Raw genomic sequence first — 18580 nt, 5'->3', positions numbered from 1 at the left:
GACGATCTGGAACCCTGACAAATTAATGGAAAAATTGTTATCACTATCACCCGTGTGTAAAAGGGAAGCAACTTTCCATGGGAGTATAGGCAACTTTTAGATATAAATTGGGAAGAAAACTAGCGAGGACGCTATGGCATGATCAGTTTCAATATCTGTGCTTGTAGACCTTAGTGGCTTGATGACACTTGTTTCATAAGTCGCTGTGTGGGATGTCTGACTTCATTTTGTAGTCCTGCTGCGAAACGTCATGACAGGCCAGGCAGACTCTACAGAAACGTGACGTCGCTTCCCTAGAGTAGCTTCCCTTTGATAACAGTATCTATTTAGCTCGTTTAGACTCCCAAACTACAAGGTTTATTCCTAATACAGGACACATCTCTTCCCCAAACACTCTTCAGTGATAACCTCCATCTACGTGATTATTATTATAAATGATAATCTATGTAACCACTCAAACTATTATCTTTTGGTAATACCATCTTCAAATAACAAATTTTGCAAACATATTGACATAATGTATCATGTGTAAGGGGAGCCCTTACTGCGAAGACTTCCTACGAGGGTACTATCTGTGAAACTCATTCTTGCTGCCCAACACCGTCATATGTCTGGAAGAGGGAATGAGTGAGTTTGGTTTTACAGTTATATCACGGCGTTTCAGCTTAATATGGGATGAAAGCCCGAAGTGATGCGAGTCTCAGACGTTTACCACTTCGGTGAAACCCAGGAGCACGGGTATGGTGCTGACAAACCTAGAAACATAATTGGGGCGAACCGGGATTCGAACCCACAATCATGGGTTTCTGGCGTGCCCAAGGGACGCAACTCTGCACAGCGAATCGCGGCGCCTTAGACGACTGGGCCATCCGTGGCCCCTATGTCTGGAAGAACGCTAACAGCGGCGTAAAACCCCTTACTCACTGTTGAGAACTCATAAACGTTTAACACGATACAGTATCACTGCTCGGCATTACATATGAAGGTCTTTTGGTGTTTCATACACGTGCCCACATCCATCATCTTCCTCAGATGTCTTCTGGTAGTCGTTGTGAACCACGTCTCTTCGCGCAGCAGACAAACTGGTATAGTTGTCCATTTCAGTAGCATGGTTGGCCACGCCAGACAGTTCCTGATTTGGGGGTGTTCTTCGCTGCCCATACTTTATGCAATGACAGACGATCCTAAAAGTAAATATTGACATTACGTACAACTGCATCTCTTATGCATGCTTTCTGCACTTCCATGTTACTTTACCTTACGATGTCCTTTCTGTCGCCTTTTCCTCGATGGTACGCTATGTGAAGTAGACATATGGTAACCCTTGTAATTAGCAGAAGTGAACTAAGTCATATCAACAGTTCAAATAAGCGTTAAACTCAAGTCACTCACTCACTCACTCCTTAAGCTGTTAGGCCCAAGGTTTATAGACGAATACCTACCAGACAAGCGACGTAAGGACGACGGAGGCGACAGAGGCGATGATTGTGTACATGAAGTGAATTTGGTTTGAATCTGAAAATGTTAACCATGTTGTTAAATATACTAAATAAAATTAGTGAATATGTCATTACGTTCCTGAAGTTTATGTTTTTTCAGTATCTGAATAGCTTGATCAAGACTTCTGTGTAATCATTCAAACTAAGATTTATTTTTTCACAGCAGTCCATATGCATTTACAGATGATCTATTTTGACAGTATTCTGACATTATGATACTAGCTTGGCTAGGGGTCAGCAGTCGTATTAATTTGGAGACTCATTAATTTCCAGATTAACAGTAAGTAACTGTTTCTCATTCAACCAACCTTTCACTACAAATAGGTCACATCGTTTCACGTCTACAGTTTCGTGTCTCTCTCGATTACACTGGGCGTAACACTCGTCTTCCTTCTGCCCCACGCGACAACAGAGGAATCGTTTTCTCGTTACTTCTCCGTTCTCGGAACCATTACACAGCCCCCATGGTTCCCACATCGCCCAGGTGCATTTTGAACAATTGTCATGTGTTACCTCTGAAAAGAAATTAGATTTGATTTATTAAATATTGCCATGATGACATGATCAAAATGTAATTAATGTCACTTCTTCCTGTTTAAGCAAAATACATTATACAGTTCATCACAGTCAGATATACCTAAATACGCCACTGCAATTATCCTTACAGAGATACAAGCTTTTGCTTCGCCAAGTCTATTGTGTATCCAAATATTTGTGTGTATCACCATATACATAGGAACAGATAGAGAAGCATCCTACCATCAGAGCAGCAGGATTCAGAGTAGCCTCGTCCACAGCCACAGATGCTGCTTTTAAAACTGCCGTTCTATCGTTACTACATTCATATACAGCCAGGCTGGTCACAATCAGAGATGCTCACCTTATGCCACTCGGATTAACAAAAACCTCAAATACCCAAAATGAGGAATCAGCTTTTACTGCGCTATGGGCCATGCATGTTGTGTATCCAAACATTTGTGTGTATCACCATATACATAGGAACAGATGGAGAAGCATCCTACCATCAGAGCAGCAGGATCCAGAGTAGCCTCGTCCACAGTCACAGATGCTGCTTGAGAAACTGCCGTCGTTGAAACAAACTTCATTGCACCCCTCGGACTTAACTGTGTCATTCTGAGACAGGCTGCAGTCGTACAGGCAGTCCTTAACGGTTTGCCCTTGACAGCAGCAGGGTGACCGTGACCTTGTCCTTTGACCTCCTCCACATGTCTGGCTACAGCTGCTCCATGGCTGCCACGCGTTCCAGGAACAAACGGGGCAATTCCGAGTCCTGTCTACATGAAGAAATTATTCAAAACCTGCTCAGGTGAAGTGTGTTTCATCTGTTCATCACAAGAATGTTTATCCATCTTCGTATACAAGTGGTTTTGTCATTATTACGTTTTGCACTTAAACCTCTATGTTGAATTAACAGGAACATGTACATATACATGTTCTCTGCCTCATAGCATTTATTCACAAGATGAAGGAGTAAGTATACTCCGAAATGTTGTGTTCCTCATCATAAAGAAGTTGACATCCATAAATTATCTCCCTTTTGTGTATCACTTCTAAAGACTTGAGTATACATACGTACAGATAACTACGAACTTTTGAATGTTATTCAATTAGCATGCCAAAGAATTTCACCAAGTCGTTGTGCGCGTTAAATACTTATTGTCCGTTGACAATCAATTATCTTTCAATCATTTGGTTTTTGAAAACATCACACTTTTGTTTGATAATAGTTGTAAGTGTGACTTCAGACGTTTGAAGATATTTCTTGTTTCTTTCGACTGGTTAACATAAATATCGGCATTTTGTAAAGGACGGTTACTTTGTCACAGGATGTTAGATATGAGTTGGTCCAATAAATGGTGAACACACCCCCTGACATGTTATGAGGGCTTTATCAGGAAGGTGAACACTATAAACGAATTCACAAATTGAAGCAAGGCGGGATTTGATGAAAGTGAAGAGGGCTAGACGTTGGTGAAGGCGGATTTCTATAGCTTCTTGGAGTTTTCTATTTGCATGGGAATTTTTGCCGGTGGTCTCAGAGGGCTGATTTGCTGTCTGCTTTGGCTGTTGAAGTCTAATCATGCAATGGAACTTTGTATTTGTCTTATAATTTCTATCTCACGGTGTTACAAGTTTTCTCTGAAGTATCATTTACCCGGAATAAATAAATCGTCTTTACAATAAGACCCTTGCCCCTTACCATTCGTGGTGCACTCTTGGGTGCAGGCCCTCGTGTCAGTACTGTTACCCCGGAAGTTGCAGTCCTCAGTGCAATTATTCCATCCCATTGATGTTATACAACAGGCTGATCTGCTCCTGGTTCGTGTTCCACAGCCACAGCCTGTGCTACAGCCTCCCCATGACAACCAGTTAAACCACGTGCAGTGTCGGGCACAGCTACCAGATATAGTTGTCTCGCCTGGTAAACATATGAATGCGAGGTTTGTTATGTCGACCTCATCTACAATAATAATGTTAATCTGATCTTCCTTTTTTCCTTTGTATGTTACAGAGTGGAAACTATATCAGTGTGTGATGACCAGAATATCCTTCATTAGGATAGTGGTAAAAATTCAGAAATGGTTTTGGTAAATTTTATAAGGCATTGAGTACTAGTATATAAGTGTATATGTAATACATAGAGAATACCACACTCATTCTCGTTAGCTACCATTTTTACGAAAGTCGTGAACGTTCTATGGTATCTAACGAGAATGAGTGTGGTATTTTATTTATTACCCACGTTAAATGTATATTTAAGTGTAAATACATAACAACTTTCGCTCGTTGACAGACCAAACTGAAACCGGTTGCAAAATCTGGTTGCGTATTGTTACGACGTAAATTGTAATAAAAAGGTAAATTGTAATACTTGCAGCAAATTGTAATAATTTTGACTTAAATTGTAATAACAACGTAAATTGTAATAACATTTGACGTAAATTGTAATACGCAAATTGTAATAGAAATTGACGTAAATTATAATAATCTCAACTTGCGGTAAAGTGTAATAAATTCTTACGTAAATTGTAATAACCATACTACCGTAGTGTCCAAGACGCCAATTGACTAGAAGTGATCTTTGTCAGCTGAGCTTGCGTTTCACATGTACAATTCGAGAAATACTGTGTATGATGACAACCGTACACAACTGTTAAGTTAGGGATGGTTGGTATAGGCTTAATCGTACAATCGTCATTAAAGGGTGGTGTCAACATCGATAAATTTAAATGACTGAAAGATCCATCCTCGGGTTCAAAATGATGTGTTTCACAACCGTATATTTTCGACAAATAACTTAATTGTGACACATTGTTCAATACTCTTATAAGGCTATTCAAGATGTTTTTGCATGACTTGCTTCAACAGTACGTTGACCAGTTCGACACGACTGAACGAGTGATGACGAAGGGTACAAACACAGGCTGGTCAACCAGTGTGTCGATTTGAAGTGGAAACGCAATACGAGTTGATAAGGAGTACATGATCCTTTTCTTGAAACAAACGAGGGAATTTAATCACATTTATACAATTCATTTCAAATACAACAAATGAGTTGACAGATCCCGTGCATACACAAATAACATCCGGTATCTTCGGATAACTCTTGAACAGTTTCAAAGAATATACGAATTATCCTAAACTTCTTGCAATCAATTGCTGAAATATATCTGTTTGTATCCAAATAGAAAGTAATTGAAAATCAATAACGAAAATATGTTTGTCACTAAAGTAATTTTCTCTTTGACCTTGAAACGTACTTGAAGATCATTAAACTCGACAATCGTTGGTGGATTGCGCCAAGAAACCTTGATACGAAATATATCCGTACAATAATCCCCTGAAAACATAACCTCCTCTGAAAGATTAAGAGGATTGAAGTAATTTGGGCTAACACAAAGCACTGTAATAACATACTCTCTTAAAATTCCGATGAAAGGACCTGTGACTTACCAAAAAGTCAAATTATTATATTTTGCTCCGATTTTTTTTACCTAGATCTAATTGCCTTCCCTTATCACTTTTTTCTGAAATTGAGTTAAAACCTCTAAGTTTGAGACTGCAATATACGTCTTCAGAGGGTATTTCATACACTATGTAACAACTGTTTTGCCCCATTTCAGATTTGGTTTCATGCTGAATCGCTCTTTTCAACTACTGCTAACACATTAAATGCAAGGAAAGCACCCCAAACATATATTTTTATATATAAATACATTGTGTTGATAACCACGTACTTAACCTACAGAAATAACACTCCAGTGAGTTTATATATACACTCGTCCCCCTATCGATGAATGTTATGTTCGAAAATACGACAAACCAATCAAATTGAAATTTGAGATAAAACATCACTAGACATGATGATTTACCGATTAAATTGAATTCTTGTTCTGATTGGCATTGTTTTATATGCAGAGATTAAGATTACTGTGTGTCTTGTCTCGTGAACTAAGCCGGAAGTAGCAATCAGCTGTATACTCTGTATACGTTTCTCGTATACCCAATAATATAACTTGATACAATGAGCGGAAGATATGTATCTGAAACTATTATTTGATCAGGGATAATTTATTTCAATATCATGTTAGTTGCAGCTTTACTCTATACATGTAAAATAAATCAATAACCATAAGCGTAGCACTTGGTTCAGCTGATCGCTATTGACGGATATGTTTTCGTAGGATTAGACCAATCACAGTCGATCCTCCCGCGGCTGCGATTGCGAAAAATTTATGTTGACATATAATAGTCAGACTACAACAAATAGGACTTTCAGTGTATGGCATTATGATATATATATCCATTCTCTATCCACAAAAGTTCGTTTCAAGGCGTCAATAGCGGTAATATGACCGTGGTTGCTGTAAATAACGGTGAGTTGTGCGATCTTCCGATCACTTCACATACGATTTCGCCGAAATGAAGTGAAACAATATTGAATGAAATGTTGAATAAAATTAATAAAATAGATTACAAATATAAATCCGGAAATATGATAAACTCTTTTTACAACCAGGCAGTGGAGGACATGATTAATTTGCATACTTCAGTATGGATTTGCTGACATGGTATTTCCGGTGTTACATGCTCACAGTAATGTGTTTGTTTTGGGGAAAACAACATAAAAAAATCCTCTTCAAACCTGTTTATAAGACGATCCCCACCCCCAACCCCACCCCTTGAAATCCTAATTCTAGTTATGAAAAACTCGCCTTATACGCAGCGATATACGGATTTTGATTCTTACTAGTTGTACACAACCAAGAAAAAAAAAAATAATAAAAAATCAGCCGCCCACCTGCACGATATTTTCCAAAGCTATAGCCTGAGAACCAATTCTTTTTTTCAGCCTAAGCAGAGATATCTTATGACTATCGAACTGTTTTGGACGTTGTTGTATATTTTGTTGACCTGACCACCGCCTGCATCATTTCTACCTACATCACCTGGAGGTATTACTTCTATCAGATTCGCGGCCTAACCATGGGGTTCCCACTTTCGCCAATCCTAACTGAGATCTGCATGACCTTTCAACACCAAGCCACATCACCCATTCAACCCATCTGCTGGTGCAGAAAAGTCGGCGCCACCTTATTTATAGGTGTAGTCGAACTTTCTGTACCAGCAGATAGGTTTGACATCCCAAAACACGACCAAGACCTGATCCTGCTCTACAACATCTAAACCAACAACACTCCCGAGTCTATAATTTAGGTGTCTGGCACTATCATTAAGATCAAATCAAAGTAAAGGAGGTAAACAATTTTATGACATCTTATTTGATATTGGTAATGTACCCCATGTATGCTTTAAATGGCAAAGGCAACTAACAGAGCCTGTATAAATTCCAGTATAAAGTTATGAATAAGATTAATTATTCAAAAGAGGAAATGTGCAAAATCAAACTCAATAATACTTATATTAGCTAGCTCTTTTTGTATGTCTTTATTGAATATGACGTTACTAATGGTTTCTGGACAGAGCCGGAATAACAGCTGACGCCGTACCATCAAGATATGTTACTGTATTTGGTATATATCGTCTGTTTGCAAAGTCGAAAAAATTATTTTCAATTACGAGAAACAGACACCTATTTTACTTACAGAACTTGCAGAACATAGCAATCGATAATACATCAAAATTATTATAATGCGTGTCTATTGCCTCCAAAACGTAGTCTCAAGAGACTAGGACACCTGTTCCCCTATATTCACATTAAGAAATTAATTACATATACAACATTAATGCTGTTTATGTGAAATTGGCATTTCATCTAAAACCAGCAGGCGAATGAGATGTTTGGCAAACCTAATGACTGAAAACAAACGATAAACATACCTCGTTCACAACAAATTCCATATCTGAGAGGAGGACAGTGACAGTAGCCATCGATGAAGCTTCCACCATTAGGGCAGTGTGTCTCACAATATTCCGTCTCCACTGACGCGTTTGGTCGGTGACATTTACCGATACAGTCTGGAATATGAACTCCACAACACATCTTTCGTGTTCTGGTTCTCACCCCAGCACATGTTCTGGTACAGGAGCTCCACAAACCCCAGGACTCCCACTCACAGGCCTGAAGACCGGGTTCACACACACAGTCCACCACCAGGGGCAGCACCACGGCGACGTACACCCTCAGGAGAGTCATGTCAGCAGTGTGACTGAACCCAGTATCCTGCGATGGCAACACTTTCCTGAAAAATAGGAAAACAGTGTTATCTTATAGTTTATTCAAATGCGTTGGCGTCGCTGTACACAATGTCCTCACCTGACCTACACCTCAATATCGCCTACAAAACAAATTTATGGATGAGTGCACATCACACTTGTACCCTTATCCCTTAAGTAAAATGAACTCTTCCAACAAGATAACAAAGAATGTAAATAACTTTTGATACTCTAATTTAATATGAGATCATCTTCACAACTCGAATGTTTTCACATCATCAAATATAATAAATACACATGTATTATCATAGCGCTGTACATTTATCTTCACAATTCAAATGTTTTCACAACATCAAATATCATAAATACACATGTATTATCATAGCGCTGTACATTTATCTTCACAACTCGAATGTTTTCACAACATCAAATATAATAAATACACATGTATTATCATAGCGCTGTACATTTATCTTCACAACTCGAATGTTTTCACAACATCAAATATCATAAATACACATGTATTATCATAGCGCTGTACATTTATCTTCACAACTCGAATGTTTTCACAACATCAAATATCATAAATACACATGTATTATCATAACACTGTACATTTATATCCATCATCTTCATGTTTTATAACATCAACACTACATCATTACTAACAAAATTACTGTAATTTGATGTAATGTCCAACTGCATCAAGAAACTTGATCACTGATCTTCTGCCAGTCTCTGCTGCTGCTTCAGTCTCTCGATCCTTGCATCTCGGTCTCTGTCAACACGAGCACGAGGTCTCATGGCACCACCCAGTCCAATCTGCCTTCTTGACCACCTATGTGCTGTCTCGATCTTCTTGAGTTCTTTGACAAACTGGATGATGTTGGGATGGGCTCTCTTCTTCAGGCCATTGTGGAAACCTTTAAGATGGTTGTTGGAGCGTGGACCTGTGTTCTCGTGTTGATTCCACAGGGCTCGAGGGAGCGTGGCATTGAAGTCAACCCATGTGCTTGGGATTCTGGGAGAGGTGGGATGGACTTGGAGCGGTGTCGTTAGAGAGCAGCCTGGACACTGGCTAAGGACGGCATCGTGGCAGCAACATTTTCGTCAGCTCGGTCGAGTTCGGTGTTGTAGATCTGCTGAACAGGGATGATGTCTGTCTTCACTTGCTCCTTCATTCTGGCGACGATGCGGATGTGTTCTACATTCTCGGTAGGTGGATGACTGTGAGGCTTGGTTGATGTAATATGGTCGCCAATGGTGCTGCATCTGCCATTGCAGCCAATGGTGATACACTTGCAGTGAACAGCAAGTTACCGCTTGACATTCAGCCTGTACCAGTACAATCTCATTAAAATCAGATCTTAAATCTAGCTACCGCTAAACAAAGATCTGATCGCATTAGGGGTCACGTCAGAACGACCTTTCAAATCCGACCAATCAGAGCGTCGCTTACCAGATCATGAAAGTGACAATCGGAATGTGATTTCTAATCATGCAGCCTCGTAAACTTTTAAAACGGAGTATTCCGAACGATAGTGACGGGCTTAACAGCTGAACCTATACAACCTAGACCATATATTAGCCATCCGAGAATGTTCTTTTGTTCAGGTTTCAAATGTTTAAGAGAGAATTTGTCAAAATATGTTTCGAAGCGTAGTCGCCAATTTGAAATTAGTGCCGTAAAGCATGAGAGAGCTGCCTTCTGATTGGCTAATGTCGACTTATTGTCAGTAATTCCATTGGTCGGTCAGAGTTTGTGAAAGGTTCGTCTGACGTGACCCGCAATGCAACGAGAACTAAGATCTGATTTTAATGAGATTGGTACCAGTAATCCTGTATAAAGAGTCAAAACAAACTCAAGGATCAGATACCACTATGAAAACATCGGATTAGTTCAAAGGCCCATGTACTCAGGTCATTAATTCATATTAATAAATGAAATCATTAATGGGTTAATGGACAGTACCATTCTACACAACAGGGGTGTGGAAGTAACCATTTGTATTTAGTCAAGGCCATATGAGGTGCAGGCGATATAAGGTGTAGGCCAAATGAGGGCAAGTCTATAAGAGACCGTTCCCCGTTGTGGAAACCAACCGTGACAATCCCTCGCCGAGACATATGGATTCGAACCACGCATCATCAAAATTGTACAGATAGTAGCTGTCACAGTCAACGTATATGATCTACGGTATCCCCGAGAGCAGCCAAGCCAGAAGGCCAGTACTGACGGCAGAACCTCAACATCGATGTTTCTTTGTGGTGGACAGTACGTCAGTGGAGAAGGGTCTGTTTCACTGATGAGTCACGTTTCTTCGTCACCGATCTGCTGGCACCCATCTGACTACATACGTTGAGGTGATCGTTGCATCATATCTTCGTAAAGGAGATCGGCCCTATGACCCGGGGTGGTATAACAGCTACAGCAAAGACTCAAATGGTTATAATTGAAAGGAATTTGAATGGTGCGAGATACGAGATACATGTATGTGTTAATCACTTAATCTAGCTGACACGCCACGATAAAACTGTAATACTGTTAAAAGCAATGTTAAACCCTAATCACTCACTCACTTTTCCACATCCTCCAATAACGTTCTTTCCTCGGATATTTAATGCCATTACCAAGGCCCATCATCAAAGTTTAGTGTTTTCAGTGAGGCGTACGTGTCACTTCAATTCTCAAAAGGGGGACAGACACATTCGTAACTGACTGCATGAACGTGCCTCTGAATCCCCTAATGTGACAAGACTCACTAAAGCAGGAGTGCTCTTCATACGTTGGTCGAAACCGTTTTTTTTTTTTTTTTTTTTTTTTTTTTTGGGGGGGGGATATATCAGCCATGGAATGATGCGACAGGCGGTGAGATATTAACTCTGTACTTACATGTGTGTCATACGAAGTTGACCTCAGTTCATTCGTTTTCATGCAAAAACCGTGACCTCACTCATTTCCAGAAAACCGTAAGACACTAGTATGAAAAGTAACATGCACGTTCAAATGGCTGACATCTAACCACTAACCACAGTGACTGATAAAATGTTCTTTCTACAACAAAATTCCAAGGTTCCTCAAAAATATTTAAATGGTCAGTTAAGACTGTATAAGTAATGTGATAAATATATTTGTCTTCCCTTCAAACTTTGATCACCAATGCATGCTTTTTTGCACATGTCATAGAAGTACACGATAAATATTCTCAGGGGATAAGCATTGCGCGAAGACATTTTGAAGTGTACCTACCTTTTGATGCAAGTACCTTTTCTGCACACATGTAACCCAGAAGGTGGAACAAATTGTAATTTGCATGTTGTACCTTCCGAATCAGGAATGAGAAAATGATACGTTTGTGTTTAATGCACATGCAACATAAACAAAATACAAAACAAACATATTATGAACACAAACTAGTAATTTGTTAACACAATAATAGTGGTGCAGATGATAAATGTTTAAAGAATGTAACCGAAAGGAATGGCATAAAACTCTTTTGTTGGCATATAATACGTTAGCAACATATAGTCTGGAAGTTAATTTAAGGTACCGACTTTTACTACAATATCTGAAAAACTATTGGTGCTACTCCAGTCAAAGTTGGTAAGAGATTATACAACAGTCATACACAACTGGATAATTCATTTAAAGACAATCGGTGCATGAATAAAAAATCTGTCTATTTTGCTATCACGATATTTCATCAACAACGAGACCTGTTCGTCACGGGTGGAACGAGTATTCATTGTAACAGCCATCTGCATAATGCTACCCCTGCGTCACAGGGCCATATGACACAGTTGAACCAATCAACTAAACTCGAAAGGTTGCACGGGAATCACGCACGCACGAATACGGTCTTAGCGTTGGGCGTCTCAAGCAGTTATTTAATAATATTTATCAAATTATTTTTGCATTCTTTTTCAGGTCAGTGTTATTGACTTGAATGTATCATTCCTTGCCACATTATTATATTTCATGCATCATGTTATTAGGTGTAATAAATAATACGTAATTATTCATTTAGACAAATCATTGCTTTATGGTTTCGTAGATGATTCGAGAGTTTCGGGGCTGTTTCTGGTGAAAGAGAATCAAATTCTGAGCCAAGAATTGCACAAGATCCGATTACGAGATGTACTACAAAGCACGAACCTGAAATTCGAAGATGATTCCTAGAAATTCTTTGATAAACAATTTTTTTATCACGAATCCCACGAACTACAAGAATGTTTGGGAATCAAATAAGATATATTTAAGATTCTTAAGAAATGATTCAGAATATGTATGAATATGTAAGAATTCATATCCGTGGTAATTCGGGTTATTACATATCGTAGTGAAACAGGTGTATCTGTATTGCACTATTCTTGGTCCCACGAAATGCCCTCGTCGTCAGATTTGGAGTCTGTGCTGTCACCTAATTGAACAACAACAGACTGGACAGTATCTGGTCGGATACAGTCTTGTTTCCAATACTCAACTTTCATAACATGTTAGACACAGCTTGCCCAAGGTACATCTGTAATTTCTCCCATCCCTTTCAAGACAATCTGCTTCACTTCTCAAATAAGAGGGCGGGGGTTTGTTCTGAAGAACCAGTTTTGGCTTTCGTGGGCCGAGCAATGCGGTTGTTGTCCAACCACTGACATATCTCACCATTGGTGGAATTTGAGGTTGGACAACGGTTAATAGGATCTCGACAACTGTAATAGTGAGCACTGTCCATAACCACCAAGGATTTATCAGGCATTGCTAAGAGGAGCTGCTCCTCAACATACGCAGTGAAAACCTGACTATTCATTTCGGTATGGTAGTCTCTGCCATCTGTATATCTGGATCTGAACACTAGATCACACCTAGGGAGGAAACCTGTGTGGGAGCCTGCATGGGATCTTGCGTTGTGGCTCCCTGGTATCTGGGTGAGACCATTGGTAAGCCGCTGTGTGGCAGGCGTTAACCCAGGTTTCGTTCTAATAAACAGGCTCATAGCCTTCTTCTCGTTTCTTTTTAATAGTGCACAAATAATTGATATGCAAACGAAAGATATTTGGTCGTTCCCACATTGCTAGTTTCGACCCTTTCGTCTTTTTGTACTGATATCCAAATTTGGAAAGGAGTTTACAAATGGTCCATTTGGAAATATCTAGGTCATGCTCTGTAAGGAATTTTTTTTTTAGTTTTCGTGTTGAAATAAATACATTTTCTCGTGTAAACCGCCGAATCATGTCCCTGACAACTTTCTTATCAAAAGAATCTAACTTTAAAGTCCTATCCTGTTTTGAGATGCCCCCTAAGGGATGTGCAGGGGAACATGTGTTTTTTATGAGAGTTCAAAATCTTAACTACGGTTTGTTTGGGAAGCTGTAACGCATGAATTGTTCTTTTCGTGTACTTTCAAATGTCAAAGAAGGGCGAACGTCTTTCACTTTCAGCTTTAAAGTATTCAAATGTTTTAAGAACGAAACCTTTCGCGTCAGCGGAAAGATGCTTGTGCTGAGACATCATGAAATCTAATGCTAACGCCGTATTCGTGCGTGCGTGATTCCCGTGCAACCTTTCGAATTGAGTTCAACTGTGTCATATGGCCCTGTGACGCAGGGGTAGCATTATGCATTATGCAGATGGCTGTTACAATGAATACTCGTTCCACCCGTGACGAATAGGTCTGGTTGTTGATGAAATATCGTGATAGCAAAATAGACAGATTTTTTATTCATGCACCGATTGTTTTTAAATGTAACATCCAGTTATGTATGACTGTTTAATAATCTCATACCAACTTTGACTGGAGTAGCACCAATAGTTTTTCAGATATTGTAGAAAACGTCGGTACCTTAAATTAACTTCCAGACTTGACAAACAATTAGGGCAGTGACCCAATGGCTGGACGTGATGGCATAAACTGTTTTATATGTCTACAGTGGTGATGTTAATATCCTTTCATAATTAATCTTTTCAAAGTAATAGTTACATTGTTGTAATATTATTTTATTGTGAGCTATATCAGTGGCGACATGGAGATATTGTTAAAATTGAAACCCACAACGTGGTGAATGCGTAGTTTTCATGTAACAATGAATCATACTTCTCTACCTCCCAACAAAACCTTAGCGTACTGTATGTTTCATCCGGTAGACAGACACGTCAATTTTTCACGCTGTAACAGTGATCTCACTAAGTAAAATACTGGTAGAAAAAGTATCATGCACGTTCGAATGGCTGACGTCAAATCACAGAGAAAATGTAAATATGCGCAAGTCTGTTTTATCATTGTTTGTAATGTTTACTTATCTACATCAAAGAAAATCAGTTTTAGTCAAAGGCTCGCTTGTGCTGAAATATAGACAGTATTCCAAAAATCTCGAAAGTCAACCTGTTTAATACATTGTACCTAACTCTATGTATCAAGTGTATGCGATTGTTGTCGACATCCTATATATGACTTACTCTTCTCTGTTTTGTAACCAGGATGTTAATAACTTCACAGCGACGAGGAAAGTACCCATATCTGTCGAAACAGGGACGGACTGCATGTCATGAAATAATTTGTGTTATCTCTTATTGAGCATAGGATGCGATAAGCTACATGTAAATATTTAAATTGTGTGTACATTGTATTGTATAAACAAAGCAATATTAAATCTTTTCCTCCTTTCGAATGTAGCATTGCATGTATTTATAACAAGTGAGCCAACGTTTTAATTCACGTCTAACTTCCCTCTGACTGATTGTTAGATCCGATTGTTGACAATCGGGTGGTTGCTATGTGCACCCTTTGCTAACTGTGTGTCAAGGTAACCCGATGGCATGGATAGTTGTTCATGCTTCCAATCACGAGTGTTTTCATGCGGCAGTGATGTATATTCGGGGAAGTTACATTTCTGTTCACACTATCTACAATAAGATATGTTTATGGGGACAGTATCTTCAGATATTACTGAGAACAGTTCTCTCGTTATGTGATGTAAGTGTTTCAGCATGATGTTGCTATTGAGTTCCAGCACAGTGTACAATGCATAGAAATCACAATGTAAAGAGACACTGCAGGCTCAAATATAGTGTTACCTAAAGCATGTATCAGCTCATGTCATATCACAATGCTTATGTCGTCTTGTTAAACATCGACGACTTTAGTCTTGCAACCTCAACCAGATTTGCTTACAGGCCAACTCAATAGTTGATGCATGTATGAGACAAAAGTCATTCCCACTTTCATTTTCCATTTCACACGTTAAAATTCAAGAGGCTTATTGTATGACATTTAGAGCTGCGATATCGTATGAAGTATCGGGGTATGTTTTCTTTACCTTTTTTTAATAGTCCCGTCCAGGTTCGAACTGAAAATTACAAGATGAAGATTTGGAACAGCATCACGCCTCCCAGCCTGCCTGACGTGGAGCGACATACACACGCTGGGAGAACAGGTGTTTGCAGGCATTATCTTGTATTTCGTGAACCAACATACCTAAGGCACAGCTGGACGAGTGGTTATGACTTCTCAAATTTGCGTCCTTACCTGTTCTGATACGCTCGTCATTAGTTCGCATCTAAAATTTGACCCGATTACGATAAATGATCTTCACCTTGTTCGTGGATTTCTTTGTAACCCATAGTGATTAGGTTTGTTACGAAATCTCCGAGGACATCAGATTGAAACGCAATCAAGATTAATTATGAAAAGATATTAACATCACCACTGTAGATATATAGAACATTTTATGCCATCCCGTCCAGCCATTGGGTCAATGCCCTAATTGTTGGATCATGTCTCAACAATGCAGCATATGTTGCTCTACTGTTCACTACTTTACATATCTTCTAAAGAATTGCAGATATTGTTATCAACCTTTTGCGATTCAACATGCTGGATGTCCTTGAATCATTAAGAAAAACAATGTATGTTTGTAAACAGCGACTGAAACTATAACTGATCAGTTACAATTTGACCACATTTGCTATTTGTGCCTACTAATAACTCTCTTATGTGTAAAAAGACGTCTCCTTCAGAATAGTAAATGGTTGGTCTCTTACTTGGTTTGAGGTGGACAGTAGGACACCAGAATAGCAACAAGGTAAAATATAGTAAGAACAAAATAATTTATGAATATAAAAAGTACGCGTGATAAGACAGTACAACATGGGTTATATGTTAGCCGATAAACGGTAAAGAGACAAAGAATAAATTCATATATACTCAACAACAAAAGTTTCACTAACCAAGAATGGGCATAAAAACATGTGCGTTCACGGGATTCCATATGCATTGTTTAGCATCGTGATGACGACAACCACTCAGAAAAACAACAAAATTACGCAATTATTCAACATTACGAAATGCCACCCTGTCCGAAAATGAGCGTCTGCGAGCTATTTGTATGCTTGAAGCAGGATCGAGTCAACGTGATGTTGCAAGACATACCATTTGGTGTTTATGGCAACGTTGGCAACAGAAGAATGCAGTCAGAGACGATCCTCGGAGTGGCAGGCCACGCGTAACCAATAATCGACAAGACAACTGGATTCAAACAACACACCTACGAAATCAATTCCAGCCAGCAACAGTGACTGCAAGAAGCATCCCTGGCCTTCGACGAATATCTTCACAAACCGTACGTCGTCGCCTCAGATGTACAGGTATTGTCGCCAGAAGACCCGCCGTACGTCCCATGTTGACAGGAAAACCACCGTCAAGCACGTCTACAGTGGTACAGACAGCTTCTACGCAGGACGGCCATGCAGTGGGGACAAGTTCTATACACTGACGAGTCTCGTTTTCACCACAGCCACAGCGATGGACGGATTCGAGTGTACCGACGTCGAGGTGAACGTTACTTCAATCATTGTGTCATGGTAGAAGATCGGTTCGGGGGCGGCAGCGTTATGGTATGGGATGGGATTACAGCAAGACAGAGGACCCGTTTGATAGTGGTAGAGGGAAATCTCAATGGACAGCGCTACCGCGACGAGATCATCGTCCCTCTTGTTCTACCATTTTTGCATCGTCATGGCCAATGCATTACCTTTCAACATGACAACGCCCGGCCTCGTATTGCTCGACTTGTTCAGGATTATCTTCAACAAAACAACGTGAATGTCATCCCCTGGCCGGCTCGCTCCCCTGACCTCTCACCAATCGAGGACATGTGGGATGAGATGGATCGGCGCCTTCGACATCAACCACGTGTTCCACAGACACTCCAGGAACTTCGAAACATGCTCCAGCAGATATGGACAGATATCCCACAGGACCTTGTGCGACGCCCGGTCCATTCCATGAGACGAAGATGTGTTGCTTGTTTTAATGAAATCACGCATTTTCTGAAGTCAGTATGGCAAATTAAACCATTTGACCACTTACAGGAGTCTTTTATCTGTTGCAAACCGAAATTGTTTCAGATTTGGTAAAAAACATAACTTTGCATAACTTTCTCAGTATACATTGTGTGGTAAAATATTTGCGGCTCAAACGATATGACACTTTATCTCTGAGATGTACTTTGTGTCTAATCTAGCCAACAGGAAATTTTAGCACAATTCTTGGGTGACCCAGTCGTCTAAGGCGCCGCTATTCGCTGTGCAGAGTTGCGTCCCTTGGGGACGCCAGACGTCTATGATTGTGTGTTTGAATCCCGGTTCGCCCCTATTATGTTTCTAGGTTTGTCAGCACCATACCCGTGCTCGTGGGTTTCACCGAAGCGGTAAACGTCTGAGACCTGCATCACTTCGGGCTTTCCTCTCACATTAAGCTGATACGCCATGATATAACTGGAATAATGTTAAAAGCGGCGTTAAACCCAACTCACTCACTCACTGACTATATGCCAATTGGAATCTGTTTCGATCAAAAATCGAGACTTGTTATTCTCTTGCGATGTTTAATAGTTATGAAAATGAAGGTATGGACAAAAGATTATAATTATAGGCTAACAGATTGATGAACACATGGTAACATGATCAGTCTTGTTTCAGGTCCATTACTTGGACACTGTGCGGCGAGATGATGGCGTTAACATCGGACTGAGGATCTATGTTCTCGACTCCTTTGTTCATTCCTCCATCAGCAATACCTTCCTCAAACACATACGGGATGACCTTGACATTGTGAAGGATGCTGGCTGGACCGTGGCTCTGAGGTTCAGCTACACCAGTCACAGTGTAGGTAACATTGAACGCAGTGTAGGTAACATTGAACGCAGTGTAGGTAACATTGAACGCAGTGTAGGTAACATTGGACACAGTGTAGGTAACATTGGACGCAGTGTAGGTAACATTGAACACAGTGTAGGTAACATTGAACGCAGTGTAGGTAACATTGAACGCAGTGTAGGTAACATTGAACGCAGTGTAGGTAACATTGAACGCAGTGTAGGTAACACTG

General features: G+C 39.9%; 1 protein-coding gene across 1 annotated transcript; it reads right to left on the bottom strand.

The window, feature by feature from the left end:
• Positions 1-973: 973 nt before the first annotated feature.
• On the bottom strand, positions 974-8221 carry LOC139455277 (A disintegrin and metalloproteinase with thrombospondin motifs adt-2-like). Its single transcript, XM_071236829.1, has 6 exons — positions 7863-8221; positions 3721-3939; positions 2522-2794; positions 1808-2014; positions 1443-1515; positions 974-1184 (listed from the first exon to the last, which is right to left on the bottom strand). Exons 1-6 carry the CDS (start codon positions 8176-8178, stop codon positions 974-976), a joined length of 1299 nt encoding a protein of 432 aa, XP_071092930.1. The 5' UTR covers positions 8179-8221.
• Between the last annotated feature and the right edge of the window lie 10359 nt (positions 8222-18580).

Source organism: Haliotis cracherodii, unplaced genomic scaffold, assembly GCF_022045235.1.
Source record: "Haliotis cracherodii isolate W230 unplaced genomic scaffold, xgHalCrac1.p SCAF_11, whole genome shotgun sequence".
Classification (NCBI taxonomy): Eukaryota; Metazoa; Mollusca; class Gastropoda; order Lepetellida; family Haliotidae; genus Haliotis; species Haliotis cracherodii.
Note: the sequence above shows the minus strand (reverse complement) of the source record. Positions and strands in the feature narration are given on the sequence as shown.

Excerpts from the sequence above, each read along its gene's own strand:
- LOC139455277 (XM_071236829.1), bottom strand. The coding sequence starts at position 8,178 with ATGACTCTCCTGAGGGTGTACGTCGCCGTGGTGCTGCCCCTGGTGGTG. Across the intron at positions 3,940-7,862 it reads TGGAATTTGTTGTGAACGAG|GCGAGACAACTATATCTGGT; the intron begins GTATGTTTATCG and ends TATGTTTACCAG. Across the intron at positions 2,795-3,720 it reads CCAAGAGTGCACCACGAATG|ACAGGACTCGGAATTGCCCC; the intron begins GTAAGGGGCAAG and ends TTCTTCATGTAG.